The sequence below is a fragment of the Trachinotus anak genome, unplaced genomic scaffold (genome assembly GCF_046630095.1).
Source record: "Trachinotus anak isolate AG129_WGS33_773 ecotype Australia unplaced genomic scaffold, CSIRO_AGI_Tana_v1 ptg000018l, whole genome shotgun sequence".
NCBI lineage: Eukaryota > Metazoa > Chordata > Actinopteri > Carangiformes > Carangidae > Trachinotus > Trachinotus anak.
Genome location: NW_027273869.1, coordinates 6,185,764 through 6,202,063, shown reverse-complemented (window position 1 = coordinate 6,202,063; position 16,300 = coordinate 6,185,764). Strand labels below are relative to the sequence as shown.

Genomic DNA, 16,300 nt, shown 5'->3' with positions numbered 1-16,300 from the left:
AACAAAACACAAAGCAGCAGAACCCACTTGAGAAATTGTTGGAATCGTTGGACAACAACCGACCTGCATAGCAGCGAGCAGAAGCCAAACACTGTATCACCTACAAGAGTTTGTCGCTGTGCCGGAGAGCACCAAGGACACTGACCCCATATAAAAGCTCTTTGCAGCCAATGGAGTTTGTGCGAGCTTGTGTGTGTGTGTGTGTGTGTGTGTGTGTGTGTGTGTGTGAGAGGTATGAAAAGTGGCCACAGGCTGCTGAAAACACTTGTCCTTGTGAACCCCCTCTGTCACGCCTAATGCCGTGTGATAGCTAAGGGTAGCATGGCACATAGATAACTGGTGGCAGAGACATGCAGTGCATCAATATCACTTTTCCTCTGCTGACAACAGAAGGTCACACAGTCCTCTGAACCTATCCAACCACCAACAATCCTAACCCAGACTACGAAACCAAGCTTATGATGGAGAGCTAGGAGGAAAGCATGAATCAGGTCAAACTGGGCATCGCTGTTGTGCCTCGTTATACAGGTATGATTGCAGCCAGTGGAATGGTGTCATTACCTTCTTTAAGGTGCTGTAGCTCCATGCTGGGGTGGAACATGAGGCAGTGAGTGGACTGCAGCACCCAGCTCACACTGGGTGTTTCATGCCTGGCAGGCTGTCAGCCATAAGAAGCAGTGAAGAGCCAAAGACACCTACTCTAGATATGTTACTCAGGAACTAAAGAAACAAACCACAGCTAAGAACACCAGATTTGATCATGTTGCACTGTGACTGCAGGCCATGATGTAATGTCAGGCAACTGTGAACTATAAGATCTATTAAGATTCAGTGCTATGAGCTTCTTCTGGAAACATATGGGTGACCTCTCTGAGTGTTTAGTCGTGCTTCAGGCTTCTAACAGCTTCGAGTCATATGTGCGAGTACCTGCACTTTCATTCTGAGGTGACCTGTTTTTATCCAGTGTCTGTATATTGGCTTAAATAAATTACTCTGCTCCTTTTATTAGTTAAAGTGCACTTATGAGCTGCAGCGCGCTGACTGTGCAGTGACATGTTAACACATGGGTCTGCACACTGTGTGCTCCGGTGCCTCTCCACTTCGTTCTGAGCATTTAGTGTGCAATGGTGCGCATGGTGAAACTTAAAATGATGGCAAGCTGGTAAAGCAGTAAGATTTAAGCTACCCATCTTCACTCTATTATTCTAAGATTTTCAAAGTGCTTAATGGACGATTAGCTGTAAGTAAAATTTTTCAAATTTAGATTGTATTGGTTGTAACTGGCAGTGAGTTTCACAGGAAGAAGGATTGTATCAAAATCATCAAATTGTATCAAAATGCGCAGAATTTCAGTTGTCAAAGTGATCACCAGAGGAAAGACAGTAAAAGACCAAAACATAACAGGATTTCAAAAAAAAAAAAAAAACTGTTAAGAATGATATGCAAATATTCTAACTAAGTGAATTAAACAAGGCAGAGAGAAAAAAATAAGTGTAAATGAATAAATAAATAGAAATTATCAGCAATTAGACCAGCGGCCATCTGTCATTATTATTCTAATAGATTCAGATTTAAGGTGAGATTTAGAAGCTCAAACAAACAACGCCTGTGTGCCTAATACTGAATGTAATGTGTATTTAGTTATACACGATTACTGTACCTAACAGCCAATAGATACAAAGAACCTGGTCTGGCTGCAGCAGAGTTTTGCAGGCTTTTCAGGCCAACTGATACAGAGGTAAACAAACAAACAAACAAACAAACAAACAAACAAACAAACATTACATGACAGAGGTGAATGAATATAAAAGCAGGTACGAGTGTGTCATGTGAAAAGCACTCCCAGATGAGTACAAGTGTGACTCTACTGGTCTTTGTGTTTATTTATTCTTGCATCTTGTTGGGGTTCTGGATAACGTTTAATGTGACAAGCCGTTCCAGAGAAGCATCCCTCCCTCCCTACCGCTGACACAGCGCGCCCCATGCTTTAGTTTAGGGGTCAACAGCACTGTCGCCACTGAAGCTGCTGTGTGAGGTCCTCTGCCTGTGATCATATGGACCAAAACACATCCACACTGTTGACTTTAGTGCAGCCTGCACTGCTCCAGATACATTTGATGCTGCCAAATGTCTTGCTTTGTGCCCACACAGTACAAATAAACTCTTCGCAACAGAACAGTGACAAGATCTTAGTTATTTCCAATGTCAGCTCCAAAGAAGATCACACTTTCTACAGCCACAAACTGTGACAGGATGGCAGGGAAACAAAGACCACATGAAAATAAACTACAATGCTGATGGAGTGTTCTACAACTGAAACTATTTTAGTTTTTTCAAAAACTAAAATGTGTTTTTTTTAATGGTACTTTTTTGACAATGTGTGTAAAATGTGGCTTAGTATGTTCCTTTAATCTGTTTTTTTGTATTTACTTTCCTAAATCCCATGAATAAAATGCTTTTTTGTGTTAAATATTAAAAGCAATATTTGTAACCTAATGCAAGTCATTCAGAACACTGTACTGAAGGTGTTCTGGGAGAATGTGCACTGGTGTGAAAGGTGCGCCACAGCAGCAGTTGTAGTTTTTGTAGAAACAGATGTTGACTGTGGATTAGACATTAGTAAACATGGATGTCCTTACCTAGTTCATTGAGGCTCTGAGCGGCCTTGGTGATCTCTCTGCTGCCCCCCTGGAGCTGACCCTGGAGCCTCTTGCTCAGGTACAAGATACGAATGATCCTCCGTAGCAGGTCACAGGCCACCTGGAGGAGGAGGAGAAAGAGGATGTCAGGTGGTGTGGTGAGTTTATCAAAATATCCGGGTTCAAGCTGCCGCTAATGTTGAGTGTGGTTCACCTCACACTGATGCTGCAATTAGACACCGGAGCCCTACCAGCTGAGGTCGGGTTTTATTTTCCACCTAATTCACTTTTTCAGTTCCCTTATCTTCATTTTCCCAAATCTCATCAGCAGAGGTAATAGTTCAAGAAGACATGTGTGGTTCTAACTTGCAGTACAGAAAAAGACTTGGTCCTATACATGTTTTTGAAAAGACTTCATAAAATACAATTTAAAATAAAATAAATGAAGTCAAACAGTGTCATCACTGCTTCACAATAAAAGCTTTTAGAATTAATGTCATAACCTTCTGTAAAATGACACCAACTGTAATTATAGTATTGCTACTCTCAAACAATCTGGTTGGTCACTAATGGGTGCAACTCTGCTTTCAAAGCCACATGAGAAAAAAATATTATGCTTTATGGTTGCTATGCCAACTCATATGGTAACCATGGAGCTTCTTGTGCTTCTTCACTATGTGCAAGTATGTGCTAGAAATAAAATATTTACACACAAAGGGAGAGAAAGACAATCCTGTTGAGGGCATGTTTGCTCTGATGAGAGTACTGCAGAATATAACAGTATCATTCCTCTCATGAAACAGCTTGTACAAGAAATCATTAACAGCTGAGGAAGATATATTTACTACAGATGGATAGCAACAATTCAACTGAGACATTAACCGTGTAACAAAGAGGAAAAAGACAAAAGGAGGTTGGGGTAAACTTAACACTGATAGAGAATGACAGCGCAGTTCTGTCTGAACTGCCTGAGAGGAAGAAGATGGTCAGTGTAGTGTTAGGAGGAGGGAGTGGGGGCGGGGGGAACAGAGGTTTAGCTGAGAACTGTGGGGCTGCCATCACCATCTGATGGCATGAGTCCACCTGTCTGTCTGTGTATGAATATAATAAGAGTCTCCAGCCATGCTAGCAGCTCTGTGACGTTGAACTTGGGAACAGTGGTAATTCAAACTAAATGCTAACATCAGCATGCTAACATGCTCACAATGGCAATGCTAACGTGCTCTATGTTTAGAAGGTGATGTTTACCATGTTCACTTATCTTAGTTTAGCATGCTAACATTTACGAACTATCACTAAAGACAAAGTACCGCTGATGCTAACTGGAGTGTCTTCAATGTTGACCTGATGTTGGTGCCAGATGAAAAGTCTGGGAACCCCTTCACTTATTCTGGCTCGTCGTGAGGGGGATATGAAAGTGTGTACAAAACTTTATTGTAATAGTTGTCAACATAGTTTGAGTCTAGAATTTAATGGCATGTCAACAAACACTGGTGTCTGCAAACAATGTAAGAACGTGGCTGGACGCACAAGTTCCACCGGGTGTCGTGTGAAAGTGGGGTTTCCCAGTCACACTGTGTTTCCTCGTGTGTGGTAAGGTTTTCAATGAGGTTACAATCAGGCATCACAGAGACGACTGGGGGATGGGTTAGGGGTGGGCTTAAGATTAAGCGTTACAAGAAACAATTGCTTGAAGTAAGGGTTAAAGATCGGGTTGGGGTTAGGGTATTACATATTTATATGACAGCCATGAGCTCTTGAATGGATCTCTTTAATTTGTGTGTCTGTGTGTGTACATGTGAGTGCTCAGCTGGCTGCTATTCTGTCATTATTGTTCGAAATTCTAACTATCGCTTAAATCAATTTGATTTGTAATCATCACTGATCTATTGCAGCTGTTGCCCTCAGCATATCAGAGTACTGTTGTTCTCTTTGTTACCCCTCATTTAACACAAGCTGCACAAAATGTTGAGGAAGAAAAAAATAATAAGAAGAAGCAGCCCAGCTGAACAGATCATTATGACACCAAATCTTTTGAGTAGTAACAAGTGGCAGCGTTTAGGATTCAACGGCATAGCGGGAAACACCCATTACAATAAAATTACCACAACAAAAAAATGTTAGCAGGCTGGTAATCAGACTGAATTGCCATTTTGTTTCATTGGAAATCAATAAACTAATCAGGAATGTGGATGGTGATTCAGAGATCTAAAACCAAAAACAGCTTAGTTTACAATTAGGCTACATGGGTTGCATTTAAATTTATTCTAACAATATAAATGTTAATTCTTATTCATTTAAAATTTAAATCCTTTTAAAGGAGACAGTCCTAGTGTGCAGACATCTCAAGAAGTGTGTGGGTCCATCTTTATTATCTCAGGCAGACACCAAGGAAGCTATTGTGCTGTTGACGAGGGCAAACATGACAGAGCCTTTGGATTCCCCAGTGACTCAAATCCAGCTTATACTGAAGGCTTGGGCCAGAGACTGAGATCACAAACACACCAAAAAAAAAAAAAAAAAAAAAAAAAGTCAGAGTGACACTGAGCCATTAGCCCAGGAGAGAGACCTCAGAATCACACTGACCTTTTTACAGCTGCTGTTTCATCAATATTTAATCATGATTTCCCTCAGCTGCACAAACAGGAGAACTGCAGCTCAGTGTTCTCACAGAGTTCATGTGCTTGCTTGGTCATCCACGCACAATCAGCACACAACAAATGTCTTGCCTACATATAGGCAAAATGCTGAACCTCTCTCCTACACAGTGTTGATTTCTCTGTGGGTTTGGTGTAAAACAATGTTCTTTGGTAAAACTGCCATCATAGAATCTTCTTCTTTTGTTACTTACAATGAGGCACTGACTGACTCACACACAGCAACAGTGAAGTTGATTAAAACACAATCAATATGAAGTGTGTGGTGGAGACTTACCTGCAGTCTGGCAAGCTGAGTAATCCTGGCAACAATCTTGTTGTATGGGTCAACGATCTTCGTCCTTATCCTGAGAAAAACACAATATCCATATGGACTGAACTGATCGATCTCAATTGATCTCTGGATCCTGTCTGGTTGACAATATGAATTACTCATTGAACAGGGTGGGTTTTTATGTTTGGTCAGTCTGTGCCGGGCCTTCTGGTTGTTTTACTGACTGTTCAGGGCCATTTTCTTTTTTTTTTTTAGTTTAGTTTCTGTAATTTTTTTTGTTAATGGGTTTTGCCTTGTTTGTTTTTTTTTGTCACTCCTGTTCAGGGAGCTACTTTGTGTTTGTATGAATCACTGTTATTGTGAATTTGGGTTCGGTCATTTGACTTATATTTATGAAACACGTGATTGATGTTGCAGAGTCTCGTTTTGTGAGGTTATTACCAGAATTTTTGTTTGTTTTTGTCTCTTGGTTTTCTGCTGGGTTAACCAAAACAGACAAAAATGACTAATCGTAAATAAACTGGGTAAAAAATGTTCATCACAAATCCCAATTTAAAAACAAAAATCTAATCTGACTACAGCTGTGGGAAAAGAGCTTTACCTGTCAACAGCTGCCTGAAGAGCACTGATCCTCGTCTGCATCATCTGAAGGACGCCTGAAAACATCAACAGCAAAATATTTTCCTTTCAGTACACTTTGACACTGATTGCAAGAGCTACTTTGTAAACAGACCTCATCTGACTGCTGGCTCACTCTTGTGGTAAAAGTAAAGAACTGCAGTAATTGATCTGAAAATACTTATCCAGTTATCATTGGTTGGTAAAACTGTTGACAGATCAGGCTGATTTCAAAAGGCTTGTGTGAATTCATATGCTGGTATGAAAGTTGACAGTTCCTTAAAATGATTACAATGATGACATAAATGCAATCATAAAAATCAAACCTCAAGGCCAATGATACAACAAGACTCAACTGCGTGCTTTGGTCAAACTGTCTAATACAGTGATTTTCAAAAAATGGACCATGCCCTGGTAACAGTCTGAGCAGTGGTGGCTACTTGGCTTCAAGTATGTGATCTGACAAGAACAAATAGTCCATCCATACCCTCCCTAACCTCACCACGACCTTCTGCTACTGCGTGTAAATGCCTCTGTATTATCAATACTTCCAGTACAATAACATGAACTTAAGCCTTAGTTCATGAACTGAAATCAAAGGCTGTCTGAAATGAAAAAAAAAATCCTTCTGCAGCCCATGGTGCATGTTCGTGAAGCTGTTCCTGCAAATTTTGTTCTTCAAGTTACACTAGTGAAAAGTGTTTCTTTACCTTCCAGAGACTCTATGCCAGTCGCCTGAGCCAGTAAGTCTTCATGTCTCGCCACAACCTGGAAGAAAGTTACAGTGTAAATCAGTGGACCGGGCTCTTGTTATGGTTGCCTCTGTGTTTCTGCAAGTTTCCGCTTGATTTCCTCTGTTAAATTTAATAAACTGACACAAATGTCTGTGTGGAAGGAAGAAAACCATGGAAAAATAATGTAACATGGTTTAGAAAACAGCCAGCAGTGACTGAATGGTTTGCTGTTTTTAGGTTTTATTAGTGGTGTCATTGAATAACTCATGGTCATTAGCAATTTCACAGATACAGTTTATTATAATAAACCAGGATTTGTTTGCTAATTTAGAGGATACAACACACATACACACACACAGTCACTGACACACAAAAACATATGAACTCTACTCTTTATTCTGTATCACTAACTAGGTCTAAATTAGCTGCAGGAAAAATGTAATGTAAATGTAAAATGTAAAGATAAAACTGCCCATGTCTGAGGACAAGGCCTGGCTGTTTTTCCTTGAATGTCTCATCCTCAACTTAGTTTCCTTAGCTTTAGTTTCTATTCCTACTAGGGCTGTTGCTAACAATTATTTTCATTATTGAGTAAGCTGTCAGTTATTTTCTAAGCTAATTGCTTCTTCTATAAAATATCAGAAAATGGTGACAAATCTGATGAACATTCCAAAAGTTATTAATATAATGAAAAAACTAATGAAGCCATAAATTATTCACATTCACATAAACCATTCAAAACTATTAATCAATTATCAAAATCTTTGTTGATTTTCTGTTGATCGACCAAACGAGACAGAATAAGAGTCAAATCAATGATCTACCTCGTGGGAGACAAAACCTTTCACCAATGAGCTATTTCTACCATTCTATACCAAGTCTGGTTTGGTGTTTAATGGAAAATTTTCAAATTCAGTTTATTTGCAGTACATTGATTTACAAGAAAATGGCAATTTAATTGTGTGTGTTTTCAATAATTAATCCTCGTTTTGCCATCTCTACAGCATGTGCTCCCTCTGACCCTGCAGTGAGTCTGTGTGGCTGTGTTGTGGTGTGCTGGGTTGGTACCTGGCTGTGCAGCTCCTTGTCCAGCTGACTGATGCCCTGTGCCAGCTTGGCCAGCTGCTCAGCGATAACAGCATGGTGAATAGCTTGAGCAGTGTACGTCTTCACGTCAAAGTCCTCCGCCAGGAAATCAGCGTAACACTCTGCAAACACAGCAGCACGTCCTCAGACTCATTCTGCACATTCACATCGGTCATATCGCTCCGTGATATAAGCCCTGCGGTGAATTGCAACTCAACTCCACAGAACCCGTGAAGCCCTCAGTCATGTCAGTGAACTGGGCCGGACCTCAGTCAACAGACCGGACCAGAGCAGTGAGAACCTGCACAGTCTCTCTGTCTGCATCCTCCTTACTGAGCTTCACTGTCTTAGTTTCAGTCACCAGTGTAATTTACAAGTTATGGTAATAGTATCAACAACAGTGCAAAAATGTACTATCAGTGCCTAAATACAAGTTTTCAGTGATTGTCACTTAAATGGCAGTCATAATAAACTACGAAATATAACTGACATAGCCTGTTAGCTAGCTAGTAAAGTACCTTTGCAGTAGCTAGCTGCGGGACGAACATGAAAACCTGACAACGCAGTTTATGATATGTTTTATAAGTGTCGTGAAATGTGGTGAGAGAGCGCCGCGGCAGTTCATAGAGCTGTTTTACCATCTTTCAGAAGTGAATTCGTGGAAGCTTCTCTCCCGTCGTCCATGTTGATACTTCCGCATGTGACGTTTAAAATGAGAGACGTCAGCAGAGCCACGTTGTGTCAGCCTTAAAGGGCCACGCCAGGGATCATGGACCATGGGCCACACGCGTTTGTATATTGAACCATACTTGACCAAAAAGGGCCACCCACACACACACACACTCTAAATTCAACAATCTATATGACTGTTGTATGACTCTTTAAGAAGTTATTTATGAGGATTGTGAATATGTTTTGCATATCCGCAATATCCTACTGCTGTCTCTTATGAAAATACCACAGTATTATTAAAGCTACAAATAATGCTATTACAGTTCTACACATGAATGAATTGTTTCATCTAAACTTTTTGTGTTATGTTGTGAGAAGTTTCTTTATTTGTCACATCTATACTTTTGAACACATTAAAGATTTATTTTCCAGGGACTATACAGCCAACTGAAAGTGTGTTTCACCAGTTTCAGCCTCAGGAGATATGAAAGTTTGGACTGAACATCGCCCCAGTAAGAGCAGACTGTGAGGTTCATACAGGAAACTAACATCATCAGAGCACTTTAAAACAACTGTGCACTCCTGACCTCTAGTGGCTGGAGTCAGCGTAACACACTAACACATGACAGCTGATAAATGGTTTAAATTCCTCATTGGTTAAAATATTGACATCGTTCATTAAAAAAAAAAAATTAAAAAAAAAATCAATTAGTGCAAACTGGGAAATTTACCAAAGTCTGTCTTTATACCAGCATATGAGCTGAAGGAAAAAGCTGCTGGCTGGAACATTGTCAGCAGACCCTCCTAAAGCCCTTCACCATGAAGTTATGACAACATGGTCTCAATAGATTTACATTTTTCTGCTTGTTTTCATTGAAAGAATTGAATAAAATTAGAGTGGAGACTAATTTCCTTTTTATATATATATATTATATATATATATATTTTAAATATATTGAAGAAGTTTATCAAAGCAAGCATTTTATTCTAGTATGTAGATAAATGCACCGTCTACATATTGAGGTTATTTTGTAGTACACTAAGATACACTTAGAAGGAATAAAGTAGTTAAACAGGAAATGAAACAATTAAAACTTAACAAACTAATGAGAAATTAAAAGTGTCATCTACCAACTAAAACTTTTTTTTTTGAAGAATTTTATAACCCGGTTCAAGTGGCCACAACAAAAGGGAGGCACACCATTAACAGGTAATAAAGAATATTTTTATTAAACCATATTAAACCAAATTAAGATTAAGATGCCAAAATAGATTTTCACTGAATGGGGTGTGGAAAACAGTAAAGACAGCACTGTGTGGTGTGTCCGATTTCAAAGTGGAAACTAATGAAATGCTTAAAACAGCAAGAAGGTAGAAGGCACTTCATGGGTCCTTTCAAACTTTAGGAACTACTACTGAATAAAAGTTGATGTGGCTACTTTGAGGTGCAGGATAAAACTGTTCTACCTGCTTTTACAACATTTCAGCGATGTAATCACTTATTCATTCTTGTGATGATAACTTACTCCTCTGTTTGACTCGCAGTCTGTTATCCTCCACTGGTCTGCAGGACCAGCAGCAGCAGACAGGACTCAGTGAATCCGGGTTGACACAGGCTCAGATCAGGCTCTCACTGCTGCTCAGGCTGCTCTCTCTTTACAATAAGTAATATAAAATGATGCCAATATTTCATCAATATTATACAGATTATTGATATTGTGTTATCCTGAATCCAAGTTAAAGTATCATCTCATTTTTATTTTTAGTTTCAGACTGATGAGGTCTCTTATTCTCGCCCTAAAGGAGGCTTTTAGTATTATTATTATTATTATTATTATTATTATTATTATTATTATTATTATTATTATTATTATTATTATTATTATTATTATTATTATTATTACCTGCGGATTTATCACGGAATAAAAATAAGATATATGAATACAGCCTGTTTATTAACATAAACAAAAAGGAGAAAACAGCAACAAAATACTTAATTAAACAAAATAAAACAAAATATGAAATGATCAGGTAGTCATGGTGATGAGGGGTAGTCATGGTGATGAGGCCTGACGCGTCCCTATATAAAGCAGATCCCAGAACTCTGACTTCAGTCTTCACCTGAGCGCTGACTGACAGGAGCAGAGCTGCTGACAAGTGAAACTCTTCAGTTGTGACCAAGTGTTGATCTGTTGGAAAGTAAAACCCCGGTATTGAGAAAACATCTCTGCTGAACCTGTGACATCTGGAGGTTTGAAAGCAGCTGTAGCGGTGAGGGGAACATGGCCTCCTCCGGTTTCTGCTGACTGCTGGCGTCTTCCTCCTGTTGGATGACTGCTATGGTAAAACACAACCACTGCTGACTTCAGCAGTTTTTTCAAGGTCCGTGTCACTATATGGAGCATTATAACCTATTCGATAATAAATTAAATAATAAATAAATATGACATTCATCTTACTTTATTTTGTTTGGTTGAAAATTTCCCCAGAACAGCATTAAAATAACACACCTGCATTAAAAACTGGTTATTTCGGTGTGAAACTATCACAGATGATTTATTTCATACTGAGTGTGCATGTGACAGGTGAACAAGTAGGACCATGCAGGCAGTGACGGAGAAAAACACGTTTTTTTCGGAAGGTCAGGGTCGACGAATTTAACATTGAAAGTATAGGACCAAGATGGCGACCGGGCCGTTTTTCATAAAATGCTAAAAACTGTATATGTTCCAGGCGCCATGGAGACGACGTGTTTGTGTGTGGGTGACGAGTTAGCATGTTTATATACAGTCTATGGTTAGCATGTTTACATACAGTCTATGGTTAGCATGTTTATATACAGTCTATGGTTAGCATGTTTACATACAGTTTATGGTTAGCATGTTTATATACAGTCTATGGTTAGCATGTTTACATACAGTTTATGGTTAGCATGTTTATATACAGTCTATGGTTAGCATGTTTACATACAGTCTATGGTTAGCATGTTTACATACAGTTTATGGTTAGCATGTTTACATACAGTCTATGGTTAGCATGTTTACATACAGTCTATGGTTAGCATGTTGTCACTGTTCAGGCTGGGCTGAGATATAAGCTGCTCTCTTTGTAACTGGCATCTCAACATTATGTCATTACTTTGGATACGTTTGCTAAATCTGTCTTTCAACATCAGTTTTAAATATGAATGCAAAAATTGTTACCTCAACGGTCCCTTTGTATTAAAAAAAGTTATTTATTGTACTAATTTATCACAATTTTCACATAATCTGCAACCTGCATGTATCATTGAGGTCAAACATTCATAACTCTGCTGGAAACACCAGTCAACACATACTTATGTACATGTACTGCAAAAATATAGTTCTGCTTTAGGCTGTTTGAGTTGTGAATTGTAGAATTATAGAAATGAAGCAGTTGTATTTTATTGTGGCAGAGATAGACAGTTATTCTGAAGGATATTTAAACAATATTTAATTCACATGTCACTTGTACCAAGAGTCAAAATCAATGTAATATTGTGCATTATAAATGTATTTTAACACACACACTTATGATATTAAAATGAGTTTGTATTATTCATGCTGTCCTCGAACCACATGAATAAGCTTAAATACATGAATAATCTTTACAATAAGTCCAACTGTCAGTCTTTATTCTTCTGTGTGAAATAATGTGAACTGTGCTTTAAAAGTCAACACTAAAGATATTTTGTGTCCAATCCTGACTCATGTAACTAATGTATTCCTTTTTGTTCTTCCCATTGAGCTGATATGCCTCAGCCGGGACAAGCCCTTCAGATGTTCATAACCAACCTGAGGAACCGTCCTCTCAGCACCACACACATCAAGTCTCTGAAGGAGACCACCCTGAGCCTGTATCACAACCTCATCACAGGCTCTGAGGACTTCCCTGTCATTCTGTTCAGGGGCTCCTTCTGCTCCCTTCAATTGGAGACACCATTTGTGGAGCAGGAGCAGAGGGAGAACACCACACCATCTCCGCTGATGGAACAAGCAGCTGGTTTGATGGTGCCTGCTGCAGGCTCCAGATTTGCCACCTCAACTATACTGACTCCTGTTCTTCCTGAGAAGACGCAGCTGGAAACATTGAAGGCTGACCGCAGGAACTGTGTCCGACACGTGGAGGTCGATGGCAAGACTGTGACCAGAGTGATCTCCCCTGTGTACCACAATGAAAACACCAAGCTGACAAACCGCTGGAGGGCTGAGTGACTACAGAGCAGACGGACAAGTTCTCATGTCTGTCCTCCGTAAATTTACCAAAGAGTGGGCACCGAGCACAAAGACAGCAGCAGCAGCAGCAGCAGCAGCAAACCAGAACATCCAGCAGTACCTGGAGGACCCGCAGGCTCTAGGCTCTGTGGTGCTGCAGGCTTCAGTCTGTCCCTTCAACACTAACATGGATCAACAGTCAATTTTGGACTCACAGTCATGCCTTGTGAATTTGACTGACCCTGTTTGTGTCCTGGAGCACTTTGTCTCCTCAAAACTAGCCTGAGCGTCTGGCCAGGCTGGTGAGGCCCCTGGTAGCGTCTTGCACCGGGGCCCATGTAGACATGTGGCACCATATCAGTGTGGTTGCCTGAGGACTACATTTGTATATAGTGTATATTTTTTTTTCATTAAAGTACACAGGTCAGCATTTTCAGTGCATCTTGCAGTGGTGCTTCTTGCACCTTTCTTCATTTCTTGGAGCTGGCCCGTGTCTGACAAACTACAGTGGAGCTACGGAGAACTCCTGAGACAGGAGCTGTCATGAAGGAATATTCAAGGAATTTAAATTAGATTTTTACTTAATGCAAGATGATCTGGAAACTCTACATCGCCAGTCTCCCCTGCAGCCTTGAACAGCAGAAGTGATTCCTCATCACTTCAGATCAAGCCGAGGAATGAGAAGCACAACAGGGAACATCCCAGCTGCAGGGACAGAGTCAAAGCTACAATGCTACTGATCCAGTGACAAGCAGGTAGAACAGACAGATTGAAAAAGAAGAAGAAGAAGACAGAAACAGTGTGATAGAAGCCAGTGATGATCTCTGCAGGGAGTGGATAGAGCGACAAACCCTGATCAGTTTGCGAAGGATGAAAACCTGGGAGCCAAAAACTCTGCTTTGAAACATCACCAAGGATGAACATACTGGTATGCAGTCATTTCCAGAGAATCTGTAAGTTCAATAAATTGTGTTTATGGTGTAGAAAATATTACAAACACTTGAAGTTTTGTTTCTTTCCTCATCAGCTGTTTGTGTTCATGAGAGAAAAGAGAAGATGAGACAGAGGAGACAAGAGGAGACAGCATGCACTGTGAAGTCATTAAGTACACACTTATTATCATAATAATCTATATTATTCTTGGATTATTTAGTAGTTCTTCCATTCTGAAGAGTCCTGAAATTATTAACAATTATTCTCCCTTATCTGCCATTTGTGTTTTAGAGAAGATGAGCTGAGACAATAGGACATGGAGACAGCTTGTATTGAGAACTCTTTCATAAAAAAAGATCAGTGCACCTTTACTTTATATTATTATCATAATAATCTATATTATTCCTGTATTATTTAATAGGTCTTCCATTCTGAAGAGTTCTGAAATTCTTAACAATTATTCTCCCTTATCTGCCATTTGCGTTTTCGAGGCGAGAAGAGGAGCTGAGACAACAGGACGTGGAGACAGCATGCACTGTGAACCATCTCATAAAAAAAGATAAATACATTTACTCCAAGTTATTATCTAAGTTATTAGAATTCTTAAACAGTTAAATATTTCTTGTGGTTGCAGAAATTGTTTATTAACTGTTGTCTGTGCTTGTCTGTTATTTGTCTTCAGAGAGAGGAAGAAACGAGTCCAGACCAAGACCTGACAGCAAGGCGACGGCGTGCACTTTGAATCCTCTTAAAAGATAAGTATACATTTATTCTCTGATATTATCAGAATGTCTTGGATCAATAGCTTATCTGTGACACTCATTGGTGAACTAATTAACTTATTATTTCCTCTTGTGTTTTTATTTGTCTTTTAGAGGAGACGATACAGAAGCACTATCAATCATATAAAAAGATAAGTATATTATTCTATGTTACTATATGAATTTCTTCTTCTTTTTAATTCCCTGTTGAAGTTATGAACTGTTACTGTTGACAAAAGACAAAGCAATGACAAGAGAAAACAACTGGAGGAGGAAATAGAAAAAGACCAGTAGAGACATGAGCAGAAGAAAGGAGATGATATTCACTGTGAACCCTCTCATTTAAAAATATAAGTATTTATTAATTCTATGATATTATGGTTCTTTTTTATCCCATTGTTGAAGATATAATAACTGTTATTCTCCCTTATCTATTATTTGTCTTTTAGAAAGAGGAGAGAAGATCGAGGGTGGAAGGAGACAACAGTCACCGTGAAACCTCTGACCTAAATAGATGAGTAAACATTTATTTTATGTTATTATCAGAATGAATACAGTGATAAATATCCGTTCAAGAAGTTGCTGAGGTTATTAACTATCTGTTTTTTCCAAATATATCCTCATCTGCAGCAGCAGCATCATCACAGTTCTACAGTTTGCTGTCCTGAAGATCATCCTGTCTGTCATCACACACACAACCAGATTGATACATGTTACAGCTTTTTTTTTAAAGATATTTTTGGGGCATTTTTGCCTTTATTTGACAGGTAAGTAGAGCTTGACAGGAAAGGGGCAGAGAGAGGGGGGGAATGACATGCAGGAAAGAGTTGGGCTGGTCGGGAGTTGAACCAGCACTCGCCTGCTAAGAGCATCAGCTCATGTGGCACGCGCCCTAACCACTTGGCTGCCAGGTCGCCCAATGTGTGATGTTTTACATGGTAACGTGGTTTGGCATCCTGAAGGATAAATTTCACTATGTTTCATCTTTTTGTTATTTCGTCTGTGTAAACACATGAGGTGCAGCCTTTATATTTTTGTCTTGAATAAACTCACATGAAGTCACAGTGTGTGTTTGTATCCATGCCAGCTCTAATCAGCTGTGTTTGTTATGATTTGCTGTGTCAAACCAATAATCAGGATCAACCACATACTAAAATCATGAATCATAAATCATAAAAGCTTAATGTAACAACTCAGGGTCACACCTAAAGTCAGTAGGCTTTAGTAAAACATTATTTCTACAATAGTCTCTATTGTCCGACATAGTCTATTAATTGTGTTTAATACATTTTATGTGTCAGTTTGATTAGCAAAATAAACGTTTTTTTTCTCAATGTCAGTTCAACCACATGGAGAATTCAAGAACCAAGTATTTTTAGCTTTTAAAAATTGAAATAGTTTTGACTACTCATAATAATACGACAAGCAATCAGATGGCAGGAGAGCTGTGTTTGGAACCAGGACATTTTTTAAATAGACGTATTGAGGACAAGCTCTGTTACTAAATCATGAGTCTGGATTTACTGCTTCCCTCACTGCACATAAAAGTCTGATTGACAAGTATCTGCAGCTCTGCCTGCATGTGTATGTGTGCATGTACTGTATTCTTGAAGGAGGTCTGGAAGGAGGTTGCACTAAAATGTTTTATGTTTGCTGCAACAGGAATGTGCCAAGTTTCCACCGTGTGCATA

The 16,300-nt window shown here is 39.3% G+C and overlaps 1 protein-coding gene across 3 annotated transcripts in view; it reads right to left on the bottom strand.

The window, feature by feature from the left end:
* Positions 1-10,448, bottom strand: part of cog5 (component of oligomeric golgi complex 5) — a 54,516-nt gene extending 44,068 nt beyond the window's left edge. For 2 of the 3 annotated variants that reach the window (XM_071502299.1, XM_071502300.1), the window contains exons 1-6: positions 8,647-8,787; positions 7,991-8,130; positions 6,899-6,956; positions 6,172-6,226; positions 5,574-5,643; positions 2,640-2,760 (exon numbers count right to left, since the gene is read on the bottom strand). In XM_071502299.1, the coding sequence (XP_071358400.1) occupies positions 2,640-2,760; positions 5,574-5,643; positions 6,172-6,226; positions 6,899-6,956; positions 7,991-8,130; positions 8,647-8,692 (490 nt within the window). In that variant the 5' untranslated portion in view covers positions 8,693-8,787. Of the gene's footprint in view, positions 1-2,639; positions 2,761-5,573; positions 5,644-6,171; positions 6,227-6,898; positions 6,957-7,990; positions 8,131-8,646; positions 8,788-10,206 lie in introns of those variants that run through there. The other variant, XM_071502301.1, reaches the window with a different exon arrangement.
* Between the last annotated feature and the right edge of the window lie 5,852 nt (positions 10,449-16,300).